At 40.4% G+C, this 14,855-nt stretch overlaps 1 protein-coding gene across 2 annotated transcripts in view; it reads left to right on the forward strand.

Moving 5' to 3' along the window:
- The window catches only part of ANO6 (anoctamin 6), a 116,119-nt gene that overhangs the window by 56,041 nt on the left and 45,223 nt on the right, over nucleotides 1-14,855 (forward strand). For both annotated transcript variants that reach the window (XM_088458059.1, XM_088458052.1), the window contains exons 4-7: nucleotides 8,609-8,674; nucleotides 8,951-9,229; nucleotides 9,851-9,964; nucleotides 10,137-10,252. In XM_088458059.1, the coding sequence (XP_088314185.1) occupies nucleotides 8,609-8,674; nucleotides 8,951-9,229; nucleotides 9,851-9,964; nucleotides 10,137-10,252 (575 nt within the window). The remainder of the gene's footprint in view (nucleotides 1-8,608; nucleotides 8,675-8,950; nucleotides 9,230-9,850; nucleotides 9,965-10,136; nucleotides 10,253-14,855) is intronic.

Consider the following 14,855-nt stretch of genomic DNA (forward strand, 5'->3'; position numbering starts at 1 on the left):
TGCCCATGTTCAATTTTACATGATCAAAGCGATATCATAAAAGTTATAGTGAATTGAAAGGGATATGGTATCCCGGCAAAGGGGATGCAATACCGGCACGCCAGAATCCCAGCACCGGCATTCCGAAAGTAAGTAGCGTGGTTTAGTGGGAGGGTTAGACAAAAAGAGGGGAGGTTTAGGGTACGGGGAGGGAGAGGTTAGGTTTAGATGCTAGGGGGGAGGTTAGGTTTAGGCACAATTGAGGGTTAGGGGGGGGTTAGGATACCTACCGACAGGTGTCAGTATCCTAATCCTGTCAGGTTTTTGACAGCCTTGATTGAGCGCTGGCATCCCGTACTCAACCCAAGCTAAATAGCTGTGCGACTTGGGATTTAGCCATGAACCAATTTAGTAAGAGGATTATCCCAATCATGCTCCCCAAACTTTCTTTTTACACTGCTAATATATTATTATTTTAATTTGTACAATGAAGACTGTTAAGGAAACTTTACAACTACATACCACTGGGGAAAAAAAGTATATGCAAATACTTGGTTAGAAAATTTAAAAATAACTAATAGACCCAAAGTGGGTGTTAGCATTGAGGTTGGGTTTAAAGTAGTCAGTTGTAATGTCATAATGTAATGTCATAAAGTATGAAAATAGAGTAATTTAGCTAGAATATAAAATCCACCAGCAAAGGTCAAGAGAAAACGTCAAACAAACGAAGAAACCTTGTCAATTCAAATAAAATCTAGCATACCCATATACTTCTGCCGAAATGTGCAGTCAAATTACTTGAAGCAAAGTCGTAGTTCACTTCTGCTATTTGCAACACAAAGCACATGTATGAAAATCAGGGAAAACTGGTTTGTCTACCTTCGTAATGTTTCCGTGCATGTATTGAGTCTGCTCTGTAGACCGTTGTGTTAATCTGTTTTTCTTTATGCCTTAAAGGTATAAGGTTGTGTTAATTTGCATTCAAGAAAGTCTTTAAATGTGTTGCTTTATAGTTTAATCACTGAAGTGTTCTGTATGCTTTTCTGTGGCTTTGTGTTTTGACCTATGGTTCTAGACCATTTTTGTTTAAAAATAACGAAAAACAAAATTGTTATATTTGGTCACTTGTACAGGAGCAATATAGTCCATAATCAAATGTGGTGGAACATAAAAGAAACCTATAAGAGCAAAGTAAAATACTGCAACAAATTCACCCACTTGCTTGCCAAAGTATTAGTAAGAAGCTATTAGATCAGTGGTTCCCAAACTGTGCGCCATGGTACCCTGGGGTGCCTCGGGACACTTGCAGGGGTGCCTCAGGTTGGTGGTCCACCACGAAATCAAATTATTTATGGTCAATGTGATGTAAATATGTGGACAAAAAGAAGCACAAACCTGTCACCCACTACATAACTGAGCCCGAGGATGACAGGTCAGCACAATTTACTTCTCTATACTACATTTCTGAATTTCTCAAGAACAAACTTTTGGCTTAGGGGTGCCATGGAAACAGTGCTGACACTCTAGGGTGCCGTGATTCAAAAAAGTTTGGGAACCTCTGTATTAGACTATTGTGTGCTTCACTGTAGATGACTGACTGGAGAAATCATTATTCATTGCTACCTACTTCAAGTACTGTGTGTCACACTGTAGGTGCTGAATATATAGCTGGAAAGATGGAGCCATCCTTGTCAAAAGATGCAAAGTGCTGGCCTCCCGCAGACCACCCTTCTAATCAGATCCATCCTCTATAAACATGGGAGCATATGCACAAAAAAAGGTGCATTATGTCAGAAAACTGCAATGTTCTGTGGGGATGGTATTCTTGCATGTTAGCAACTTAGTTTTCTTGAGTTATATGTATACTGAATACAACTACTGTTCCTGTACTAGCATTTTCAACCTAATCAATGCAGACTCAATTTACTAAACATTAGATTCAAATATATTTTTATTTTATACTAAATAAAGTGCAGAATCCCATAGTTGCTTATAACTTGTAGCTACACATACCTTAGACTGCAAAGCTGTTCTGTTAGCCATTTATTTTGACAAATATACAAACACACCTGCATTGCAGATTAGTGAATCACTGTGATCAGCATTTACAATGATGCTGAATCTATTGTTTATACACAAATATATAGCTGTACTAATTTTAAGATTTTCATTCTTCTGTAAATGTCAGACATGAGTAGGAGCTGAGCAGCATTACAAAGCACACCTTTCATATTATTGTGAAAATAGGACTAGCAAACACATAAGCAAAGCAACTTCACTTTTCGTATTTCTGCTGTCCTATGTGAGAATGGTGTATAATATAATACATAACTATTTAATGACTCATACCATCATCATTACATGGTCTAAAATAAATCTTTGTTTTAAAGATTGAAGTAATAGAATCAGGGGTGTATTTATAATGGGTGCACACCCTGAACCCATACCTTTTTTTTTTTTTCCATACTTGCCTCATACTTAAAAATCACCCGGAAAATGGCTGTAGCACCATTTTCCCAGTGAACTGTGCATGCGCAGTAGACTCCCGGCACACTCTAGTGCCCGGAGTCTACTGCTGCTGTCAGTTCGCTGATAGCAGCCGGGGAGAGAGGAGAGGCCCCCGGACGATGAGTGAACATGGGCCCCCTCCTCTCTTAATACTCACCTGGTTAGAATTCTACAACCAAAAACAGGAGAGGTGCAAAAATGACCAGATATTGTACACACACAGCCATATTGGATGAGAAGTTCGAAGCTTGTTTTAATACATTAAACCTGAAAATGTTCATTCACTGTTAAATGACTGGCTGATTCACCTGTAATAGCGCTCACAAATCTGCATTGTAGGGGAGTATATGAACCGACCGATATTTTTCCTAGGCAAACCAGATTTTGGGGCATATTTTTTTCACTGTTAACCTATTTAACAATGTTTTATCGCAATGAGACTTTTCTAAGAATGCCATGTGATGTTTTGAGTGTGCCTGGAGTTCTGGCACATACGTGCAATTGAAAGCCCAGATTTGAGTTCAGTTTCATTGCTGTTATGATATAAATTAATATAGCATGTGCTATATTAAGGATTTCTTTCCTATCTACCCTTCCTCCCCTCAGAAATAAATATTTTTGGTGGTGGGGTATGCAGCTATATTAATTTCACAGAGATTTAGGGGGGAATCCAATTGTGGGCGGGCTTTAAAAAAAATTATATAAACCCCGGCTAGGTGAGTAACATTTCTTTTTATTTTTTTATTTAATTTTTACGCATCGCGGGGTTTTCAGCTCTGAAAACTCAGTGACCACTTTTTTTTTTTTTTTTTAATTGGATACCGCAGGTATCGGGAGCATGCATACCTGCGATAATCCAAAATTGGGCGCAAGGTTTATTACCTGGCTAAACCTTGCGCCTAGTTGGATATGCCCCATAGACTGCAAAAAATTATTGGATGTAGCTTAAATGCCGGCTGTCAGAATGCCGTAGCCGGAATCCCGACAACAGTCAGAATAGGACCGCCGGCATCCCGTACCCAACCCAAAATTACCAGTGGTAACCTTACTAGTATGTAGGGCAAAGCGAGAATAAGGGCTTATTTTCTTTGAGTAAGCAATAGATGGCAACTTAAAGTGCAAATAGAGTGCCTAACATCTCAGCTGTAATAAGGATGGTAGCTTTAACCTAGATTGATTGTAAATGTTATTAGCAGACCCAAGTACATTTCATTGTGCCTTATTATATACAACTGATATACGGCCAATTTTGGTAAGTATACACACTTACCGTTTGGCTGCTCGACATGTCTTCCTGGCATCACAGCTGAGCGGGAATTTGAATTTGCCAGCCTAGCTGTGACATCCGTCCCTGCAGCAAGTGTACAAGCAATCGGTGGACCACCTGTACATACACACAGCCAGATGCGCCTATGTATCTGTTCTGCACAGCCAATGGGAAATGTCTGTGAGTGACATTATGTATTCCCAAATCTGAATCGTGCAGTGTACAGCACTACATTCACCCTATCGGCAACTTTTGCACTACATTTTTTTGTGTGGAATCCTGCTTCTATTTAGTCTCCCTACCAAGTATAGTGACATTCTGGTGTTCGAACGAGCTACAGACGTCTCTGAATAGGGAAAGTTTTCAATTATGGCCACCATATATATCTATATCTGCTTATGTGGTATATGTACTAAGCCTTGGAGAGAGATATAGTTGATGGAATTAAAGTACCAACCAATCAGTTCCTAACTGTGATTGTTCAGGCTGTGTTTGAAAAATAACAATTATGATCTAATTGGTTGATACTTTCTCTCTCCACTTTATCTCTCTCCAAGAGGTAAATGTATATAGACTGCGGGTTTGAGACCTCGGCGATTCCCGTGCGAGACAGCCCAATGTTTTAAAGTAGCAGTCTTTTAGTAGGCAAAACCAGTTGATTTTGCTTATTGAAAGATTGCTACTCTAAAACATTGGGCAGTCTCGCACGGGACTCGCCGATGTCTCATAGCCGCAGCCTATTACATTTACCCCCATGGCTTAGTACATCTACCTCTATATCTTTACATCCCACTCATCTATTCCTGAGCAGCATAATTTTACAAACTGTGTAAGAAATAAGTGAAAAACAAATTTATACAGTATCAGAATGTCTTATTTAGAAACTGTGAACCAAGTATTAGAGCGTAAAGCTATGTCTTCTCTGCATCCTCGTTTAAAACATCTCCATTTTTATCTCCCTGTTAATCCCAATGCCATCTCATGACCTGAGGAGCAATTTCTATGCTCATGTAGAACCCCTTTTTATTGTAGGAAACGTATGGGCGTTCCTCGTCTTTTAACAGCTGTTGATAAATCAAGGAAATTCATTACAGAGATGGGTTATAGGAGCAAACGACTGGCTCCTTATTGGAACTGTCTCTGAGGTAAAAAAAAAAAAACTCTCTCTGTAATGTGATTGAGGAATTATCTCCTCCTCACAGGAGCCATCAGCAGCAGCAGCTCCCTCTCGTAAACTCAGAGACTCTGCCATGACCAACTGCCAGTCACTTCCAACTGTCACTGGCCTCACCCCCTGACACTGCTCATGTGACCTACTCAGGAATAGTTGCGGGCAGATAACAGGAAAGATCCCTCCCACACTCTCACTGGCTGGCAGATTGCCAGACACATTGCCGCCCGCCCTACTGGCTGAACAGCTTTATAAAGATCTTTGTATAGGCATTTCAATTTTACTCCTGATAGAACGCCCGCTTCCCCGTTGCACAGTTGCTTTCCGATATATCTGTAATAATTTGCCATTGTATTGGTTAGGTTTGATACATTGGACTACACCAGAAAACCACAGGGAAGAGAGAAAACAGCTGCAGAGGGTTGTGGAGTGGGGAGATGGGAAAGAGATACTATGGGAGAGATACATGGGGGAGAATGGGTAGAGAGAGAAAAATGGGAGAGCCAAGGGGAACAGACATGGAAAGGAAGGAGGGGTTACAGAGAAAATGTACAGTGGAGATATCTGGCACTCACTATAGAAGCTATAAACTTCACCCCATTGTCCTCTGTAGTGGACGCTGTACAGATGAAAATGTTAATATATTGACACAACAGGAGGTCCTGTAGTACACTAAGAGCAGCTGTCCTTCATGTATACTGTGTGTGTGTGTGTGTGTATGTGTGTGTATATATATATATATATATATATATATATATATATATATATATATATATATATGTGCAGTGCTATTTTTTATTTTTGCAGATGAATAGTTTCAGGAATCCTTTGTGGGGGCAGGTGGGCAGAGCTGTGGGCAATGTAGGAGAAGTTACAGTGGAGCATCAATTGGTGTGTAACCAATTCTTTAAGAAAATTGTCAAAGTTTGAGCTGTGGGGGTGGGTGTTATTATAACATGTCAATCTATCATATAAGGTGTGGTGGGTGACAGTACCCATTAATTTCCCTCCCACCCAGGAGCCATAAATACATTTAAACTACCATTATCATACAGTATAATACATGTATTATGTCAAACTCCATGTACACTACACATCATACAGTATAATATCTGCACTATATCACACTTAAGCAGGGGCGTCCAAATTTTTTTCTTGGAGTGTGGCGTGCCCTATTAAGAAAATTACTTTAAACAGAGGGCCACAGTTTTCTTTCACATAGTTTGCCTCCCAGCAATTAGGTAAGGGTTTTTATATGCCAGTCCAGAATCACCCCCTTACATGTGAGCCCAGAGTCCTCCCTCCATATGTGCCATCCCAAATGGGATGTAGTCAGCATCCCGCTGTGCGGGGAATACCGGTGCCGAAATCCCTACAGCAGAATCTCAACCTCTGGCGTCCTGAAGGTAAATATCGGGCGTTAGGGGGAGGGTTATGGTTAGGCACTAGGGGGGAGGGTTAGATTTAGGGTGCAGGGAGGGTTAGGTTAGGTTTAGGCACTAGGGGGGTAGGTTAGGTTTCAGCACTGGGGAGGGAGTATTAGGTTTAGGGTGCGGGGAGAGGGGGTCAGGTTTAGGCACCAGGGAGGGTATGGGGTAAGGCTTAGTCTTAACTTAGTTCCCTTATGGATGCCGAGATTCTGACTGTCGGGATGCCACTGTCAGTATTCTGACCAGCGGCATCTTACCCAACCCTTATGTGCCAGTCCAACCCCCACCCCCTTATGTGCCAGCTTAGAGCCCCCCTTGCATTGCCTCTCTGCAGTTGCCGACTCGCTTAGTCCGCACAAGCGTATATACTGTATCTGCACTTTGTCACATGCCAGCTGTACAGGGCCTGGCAACGACACCATCGCCTTGATGCACTGCCACAAGAGTGGCTGCGGCATTTCAATTATGGCGCCGTCTGTGAGCCAATAGGCAGCTCTCCTGATTGGCTGCCGGTCCGCGAGCTATGATTGGTTCGCGGATGGCGCCATATTCTAAATGCTGTGCCTACAGCGGCTGGGCTGTCTCCTCACTATTACTAGGCTGCTGGTCCACGACTGCAACCAGGCGCCAATCCTTCACAGCACACCACTGCCAGTGCTGCTGACAGGCGGGTTCTGGAACGCCGTTCCTGATGAGACCATTTTTCAGAAGAGCTTCATGAACTGTTTTCTGGACTGTTCCTTCTGACAAAAATAGCCCTGTATATATGTATGTGTGTGCAAAGGCAGCAACCCACAGCCCTAACATATGTTATAAATACACACTAAAGTTAGACCTCCTTTTGAGATGGCTCCTTGGGGTCTACTTATTAGGAGAAAAACCATAAATCCTGTGAAAAAGGGAGTTAGGTTTTCTCTATATGTAAGAAGCCACCGATACACCTCCACAATACTTTTCATTTCAGGATGGCATTAGCAGGTGGTCCGTAAAAGAAAACTGTTTTATTAAAAGTAAGCATTTTTGAATTTTTAATTTGAGTCGCCTTGTATGTCATATGTAAAATATGTAGTTTTGGTTGTTGTTGAGCTAAATACCAAAAGTTTAGAAAAAGTTGTCAGCTGGTGTCTCTTTTGTTAGATCATATATGAAAGGTTAAAAATCAAACAAAACTTGGAGCACTTTGGAGTATTTATTTGATGTGAAATAACTAATAGTTGGCCTGCTTCAGCAATTGGATTGCAACTGCTAATATGCACGCAATTGGCCCGATTGTTGCGTTCTACAGTGACTACGCAGACCCATCGCGGAGTGATTGACAGGAAATGTCGTTTGTGGGTGGTGACGGGGTGGTCGGCGAAACGCAGGCGCGCAAGTGTGTTTGAACGCCGCTGCATGGGTGTGCATAAATTTGCTACTGCGATGTCTTGCGCAGCCTGAGTACTCATAGCGTGTAATGAAGTTAGCAATTTCTGAGTAAGGTCAAAGCTTATGCAAGTGTGAGGCTGAGATTGTACTCGATGGTACTGATGGTTTTGCAGTCACGCTAAGGATTACGGATGTGTGTAATGTAAAGTGGGCGTCTTTATGTTGTGCTGCGACGGCATAGCAATCGCAATGGATTAGCATACTATAGCAGTAAGATTGCGTTTGTAATCGCTATTGCATTTGCAGTTGTGATCCTTGCTGAATCAGGCCCAGTATTAGTAAGAAGCTTAGTATTAAATATTGTATAAAAAAATAGTGGCTGATTTGGTAAGCTATACACACTTGCCAATCGGCCGCTCGATATGTCTGGCTAGACATCACAACTAGGCGTGCATTTAAATTTGCCTGGCCATTTGTGAAATCCATGTCGGCAGGTCGCCTGTATACACTTGCAGATGTGAACGACGTCACTCAGACATATCGTCTGTACACCCCTACTGATGCACTCTGTCATATGTCGTACGTCGGCTGTACGAGTGACAAATTGCATAGTGTACCCAACATTAGGCATGAACAAAAAAAAATGTTTATACTGCACACAATAAATAGAATGCCTAACACTATTTCTACTGTAACCACTTTGGAGACTTGTAGATATATTATGTATTTGTAAGCTTGTTGTTCTTTTTAATTTTAGTTTTTTTATAGAAATTAGGATTTATTTTACCACCGCTTTACAGTTCCATAACAGAGTATAAAAGAGAGCCTAGTATAAAAGGCTATAGTCCACATGTACTGAAATATTCCCTTTCTGGTGTCACTTTGCAGAAGAAGCGACAAGCCTATGAGTCCAATCTTATGAGGAATGGATTACAGCTAGAGGCAACACGATCTGTAAGTCTCCACAATATTTCTTCACCTTCCTAAAGCACTGTACATGCTTTTACACATAAATAGAATTGTCTTCAGAGAATATCATTATGAGGATATGTGTTTAATATTTTATATACTGGCTCCATATATGTATACAAGTTGAATTATAGGGTTTTTCTAGCCTTTTAAAACAAAGTTTTAATGTGTTATTTGTGTATCTATCTTTTATCATTTGCATTATTAATCTTATTAAGGACGTTGCATTGTTCCTTACTGACCCTATATATCCTGCTGTAGGTGGCTGATGAAGGACTGGTGTTTGTGAAGGTGCATGCTCCATGGGAAGTGCTGTGTACATATGCAGAAGTAATGCACATTAAGCTGCCCATACAACCTAATGATCTGAGGCAGCAGCAATCTGCTTTTAATTGGTTCAGAAAAATCTTTAGTGTAAGTGAAGATGTAATAAAACCGGAACAAGAATTCTTCACCGCACCATTTGAAAAGGATCGGATGGTAGACTTTTATATCCAGGACAGAGAAACCTTTTTCACCCCGGCAACAAGAAGCCGCATTGTAAGTAACCAGAAGCTTTAAACTTCCTTCCAACCTCTGACATTTCTTCCCTGACATATGGTGAAGGATTAGATTTATCATTTATGCCAAAAAGAGTATTCCTAAAGACCACTAAACTTACTAAAGTGGACTAGTCACAGGGAAATGTTATTTTCTGATATGATAGTACAATTTGTCTCTAAAGCCGCATATTCACTAGGCGATAAAATGAATGATAACGTTCTTGTTAATCGTTCAATATATTGTGCAGTGGACATTGAGCCCATATGTCGTTCAGTGCCAGCACCCTCCCTCATCCCCGAAAATGCACAACCTGACGATATTGTCAGGTTGGACAGCAGGTTCGGGCGATGAGCGACGTCTTAAACGACCAGCCGGGTCGCGCATCGCTTTTCGTTGACGGCATATCCACTGGCCGATATAATGAACGATAACTAAATTGTTCATTTTATCGGATAGTGGATACGCAAGTTAAGGCCTGTGGCATTTTGTGTTGATTAGTGACATAATAAATTGTTGTGTTTTTATCTGATGAAAATGAAAAATGTGAATTCCGACACTTTGCTGTGTAAGGCTGCCTATTCTGGATATATTCACCATTCTAGATCTCTGACTTTGCAGGTGCAGTTCATCCTGTCCCGGGTTGAGTATGCAGTAAAAGATAATGTGAAAAAATTTGGCATTAACAAACTCCTGGACTCTGGCATCTACAAGGCAGCATTTCCTCTTCATGATGTAAGGAAGTTAATAATTTAGCATGTCTCTGAATATCATGCACAATAGTACAGAAATGCAGTATAGTATTATTTATCCAGACTTCTTGGGACTTTTTTGGGTGTTTAGATAAGTTATTGTATTGTAATATATGCATATTTTTCCTCAATGTCTGATTGATTTTGTTTTGTAGTGTAGGTTTAATGTTCCATCGGAGGACCCCAGATGTCCCAATGAGAGGAATCTGTTGTACAGAGAGTGGGTCCACCCTTGTAGTTTTTACAAATTGCAGCCTTTGGACCTTGTAAGGTAGGAAAATTTGAAAGTATACACGAGTAATTTCAATCATTTATTCACCATGTTGACATGTATATTGGAACATTTTGTTATCATTGCAGTTAAAACCAAAATATTTTGTCACTGTCGAGGTAACTGTCGATTAGTCCCTCACTTTGGGTTATGTCTGCCATTGTACACCTAACACATTCATTTCATTGCAAGTAGTAATATATAATTCTATGGGGTCAATACAATTAGGTGCAGAGGGGATGAATGGCATAGAAACTGCGACCGTGGCATGGCAATTGGCCCCCTCACGTCCCTATCTCACATATCTTTTTATGATTCATTAAAGCTGGGTACACACCTGTACAATCGTAAGGCTGTTCTATCGAAAGAGTGTGTACACACCTTCAATCATGTCTTATTAGATGAAAACTGGTTGAATAGAAGGATCACATCTAATGTGCAGTTTAATATCATCCAACTTGACTGGGTGAGATTGGGCCAAAAGTGCAGTGTGCACACGCCTTCCACCGTTCTTGCGATTGTACGCCAGCAGCAGCGTTGCCTATGTGGGTGGTACAATCATTTTCTTACAATATTTTGGCAGTTGGAGATTGAAGGTCGGCACGTATGATTGTATAAGTGTATATGTGTGTACCGGCACTGTAGTCTGGACTACCGATTGGGAATGAAATTGATTTAAACATCGTAAAGGTGTGTACCCAGCTTAAGTGTGCTGTACTACATTTGCTTTGATCAGGCTAGTGAATGTTCTAAAAATAATTGCATTGTCTGTTTGATATAGGTTACAGCATATTTGTCATAGCTACACTGTCGAATTCCACGCAAACAGACATTGGAATGGCTTCACATTATGTGTCTGTGTCTGTGTTCTGTTTGCAGCCCACAGAGGTACAAGCAGAAATGAGCTACCGTAATTGCTGTTATGCACATCACGTAAAGCTGGGCAAAAGTAATTGAATCTACCCGTTTTGTTAAATATGCCCTTTTAGTGTTAGTTCAGTATCATACTTTAGAATGTAAGATCTCATGAGCAGGGCCCTCTTCCTTCATTTGCTTCTCCTTCTCTTACTCATAAGATCATCTACTCAAAACTCCACACAGTAGCACCTAACACATGGTTGCTGACGCCCTGCTGCTTTTGAGTGGTATGATCGCAATTGCAGCAATGTTTATAAAGTATGTCCTTGTCCTATTTTGGTCTGTACTGTAAGTCGCTGTCTTGTTTGCTCATTTGTTTATGTACTTTGCGAGGCGCTCCAGAACCATTGTGGCGCCATATAAATAAAGGATAATACAGAAAAGCCCCTTTGGTCTGGTAATTGCAAATGTTTGTTGCTGCTCTCAAGGGACAAAAAGAATGCTGGGAGAATATATTTTAAAGTGCAGTTTGCAGCAATATTTTTAAATTATCACAGATTACCTACATCCAGATTTATTTTTCTTTTGATTGGCAGACATACAGTCAGGTGCATAAATATTGGGACATTGACAGAATTTTCATATTTTGGCCTCTATTCACCACCACAATGGCTTTGAAATGAAACAAACAAGATGTGATTTAACTGCAGACTTTCAGATTTTATTTGAGGGTAATTACATCCAAATCAGGTGAACGGTGTAGGAATTACAACGGTTTCTATATGTGCCTCCCACTTTTTAAGGGGCCAATAGTAATGGGACTATCAACTCAAAAGCTATTTCATGGACAGGTGTGGGCTATTCCCTCGTTATTTCATTATCAATTAAGCAGGTAAAAGGTCTGGAGTTGATTCTAGGTGTGACATTTGCATTTGGAATCAGTTGCTGTCGACTCTCAATATGAGATCCAAAGAGCTGTCACTATCAGTGAAGCAAGCCATCATTAGGCTGAAAAATCAAAACAAACTCATCAGAGAGATAGCATAAACATTAGGTGTGGCCAAATCAACTGTTTGGAACATTCTTAAAAAGAAAGAACGCATCGGAGAGCTCAGCAACACCAAAAGACCCGGAAGACCACGGAAAACAACTGTGGTGGATGACAGAAGAATTATTTCCCTGGTGAAGAAAAACCCCTTCACAACAGTTGGCCAAATCAAGAACACTCTCCAGGAAGTAGGTGTATATGTGTGTCAACAATCAAGAGAAGACTTCACAAGAGTGAATATAGAGTGTTCACCACAAGATGTAAACCATTTGTGAGCCACAAAAACAGGAAGACCAGATTAGAGTTTGCCAAACAACATCTAAAAAAGCCATTACAGTTCTGGAACAACATCCTATGGACAGATGAGACAAAGATCAACTTGTACGAGAGTGATGGGAAGAGTATGGAGAAGGAAAGGAACTGCTCATGATCCAAAACATACCACCTAATCAGTGAAGCAGGGTGGTGGTAGTGTCATGGCGTGGGCATGTATGGCTGCCAATGGAACTGGTTCCCTTGTATTTATTGATGATGTGACTGCTGACAAAAGCAGCAGAATAAATTCTGAAGTCTTTTGGACAATATTATATGCTCATATTCAGTCAAATGCTTCAGATCTCATTGGACGGCGCTTCACGGTGCAGATGGACAATAACCCGAAGCATACTGCAAAAGCAACCAAAGAGTTTTTTTAAGGCTAAAAAGTGGAATGTTATGCAATGGCCAAGTCAATCCCCTGACCTGAATCCGATTGAGCATGCATTTCACTTGATGAAGACAAAACTGAAGGGAAAATGCCCCAAGAACAAGCAGGAACTGAAGTCATTTGCAGTAGAGGCCTGGCAGAGCATCACCAGGGATATGAAACCCAGCGTCTGGTGATGTCTATGCCTTCCAGACTTCAGGCTGTAATTGCCTGCAAAGGATTTGCAACAAAGTATTAAAGTGAAAGTTAGATTTAGGATTGTTTAGTTTGCCCCATTACTTTTGGCCCCTTAAAAAGTGGGAGACACATAGAAACCGTTGTAATTCCTACACCGTTCACCTGATTTGGATGTAATTACCCTCAAATTAAATCTGAAAGTCTGCAGTTAAAGCACATCTTGTTTGTTTCATTTCAAAGCCATTGTGGTGGTGAATAGAGGCCAAAATATGAAAATTCTGTCAATGTCCCAATATTTATGCACCTGACTGTACAAACCATGTGATTTATGAATGTCCAGTTTGCAAAACCACAACTACCAGAAAAATGGCAGGTTTTTCACACCTTGGTCTAAAGGACAAGGTTGCTCAAGCCTCATGCTGTTTGAGTCCACTTACTTTATTAAATAATAAATCAATAAAGAAATATAAAAATAAAAAGCATCCCTTACTCTCATGGGCATTTTCAAAAAATGAGCATGTCCATGTGTAATGCCCACTAGCACCCCATCACACACACTGACAGCGAGGGCGGGTGCTCACCAGAGCCTGACAAGACGTTTAAATCCTTCACCTGCTGTCTGTTGATCAAATCTCAGCATAGGAGGAGATAACTGTATTGATAGTTGCAGTCACTTTACGCAAATGGTGGGTGAAGGCTGGCTGGCTGACTTGAGGGCCCGTGCGCACTGCGCACACAGGCCTATTGGCTCTCACTGGAGGCTCCAACAAACAATTCTGTGAATCGAATATATATATATATATATATATATATATGAATCCTGCGCTCACAACATCAAAAGTGCTGCCTGATATTTAATGTGATCCCCACCACATGACATACAACAATAGAAATTACAGTATACCAAGCGCTCTTTTTTTTGGGATATGTATATATGGATATAGTTTAAAGTCAGTCTTAGACAGGGATTTTTTTTTTATGTGCTTGTTCCAAAACTTCCTCAAATAAAGGAAAAGAATATGTAATTGGAAAAGTGATTTTTTTTATATATAATCAAATTTCTTACTCCTACTTACATGTAGGATTGGGTAGTCCATCCCCTCATTGAGAATAGGGGCTTCCTTCAATTTCCCTTATTAGTGGTGTAAAACTTCACTAGTGAATATATGAATCTTTTCACTGAATCCTCAAACCCTCCAAAAAAGAATTATACTGTGGAGCTTAAAAAGTGTGTGTGTGCATCCTGGAAATTCTGTCCCCACACTTCGAGATGCACAAGCCAGGTCACCAGGCCTCTCAAGGTACTTCTGGTCATTGGATAACAGGATTAAAATTATCAAAAATAGTGCCCACTAAGTGCCAGTATGCTCTGACAGTCCATGACTGTTATTACATGCTGGCACTTACAGATCTATAGGTGCCACTTATGCACATGGGTAGCACTGCATTCTGTCACTTGTAGTTCTACAATTGTGCACGATAGGTGTTGGGCCTCTTGCCGGTATGAATATAAAGTAAATGTGTCTCCATAGTATGCATTATTGTTTTCATTATTATACGAAGTGACCGCTTTGTATAATAACAAAATAATTGTGCCTCCTTTAATGTATTAGAAATAAATATCTGTGTTCCTTAGTATATTAACTCATTTAGTTAACTAATTTTATTATTCTACAAAGACCGTTAACACTAGTGGGTAAATTTACTAAAGTGAGAGTTTTTAGAAGTGAGTTTTATAAGTGATGTTGCCCATAGCAACCAATCAGATTCTACTTAACATTTAACTAGCACCTTCTAGAAGATCATAGCTAGAA

Source organism: Taudactylus pleione, unplaced genomic scaffold (assembly GCF_031769625.1).
Source record: "Taudactylus pleione unplaced genomic scaffold, aTauple2 ptg000041l, whole genome shotgun sequence".
Taxonomy (NCBI): Eukaryota; Metazoa; Chordata; class Amphibia; order Anura; family Myobatrachidae; genus Taudactylus; species Taudactylus pleione.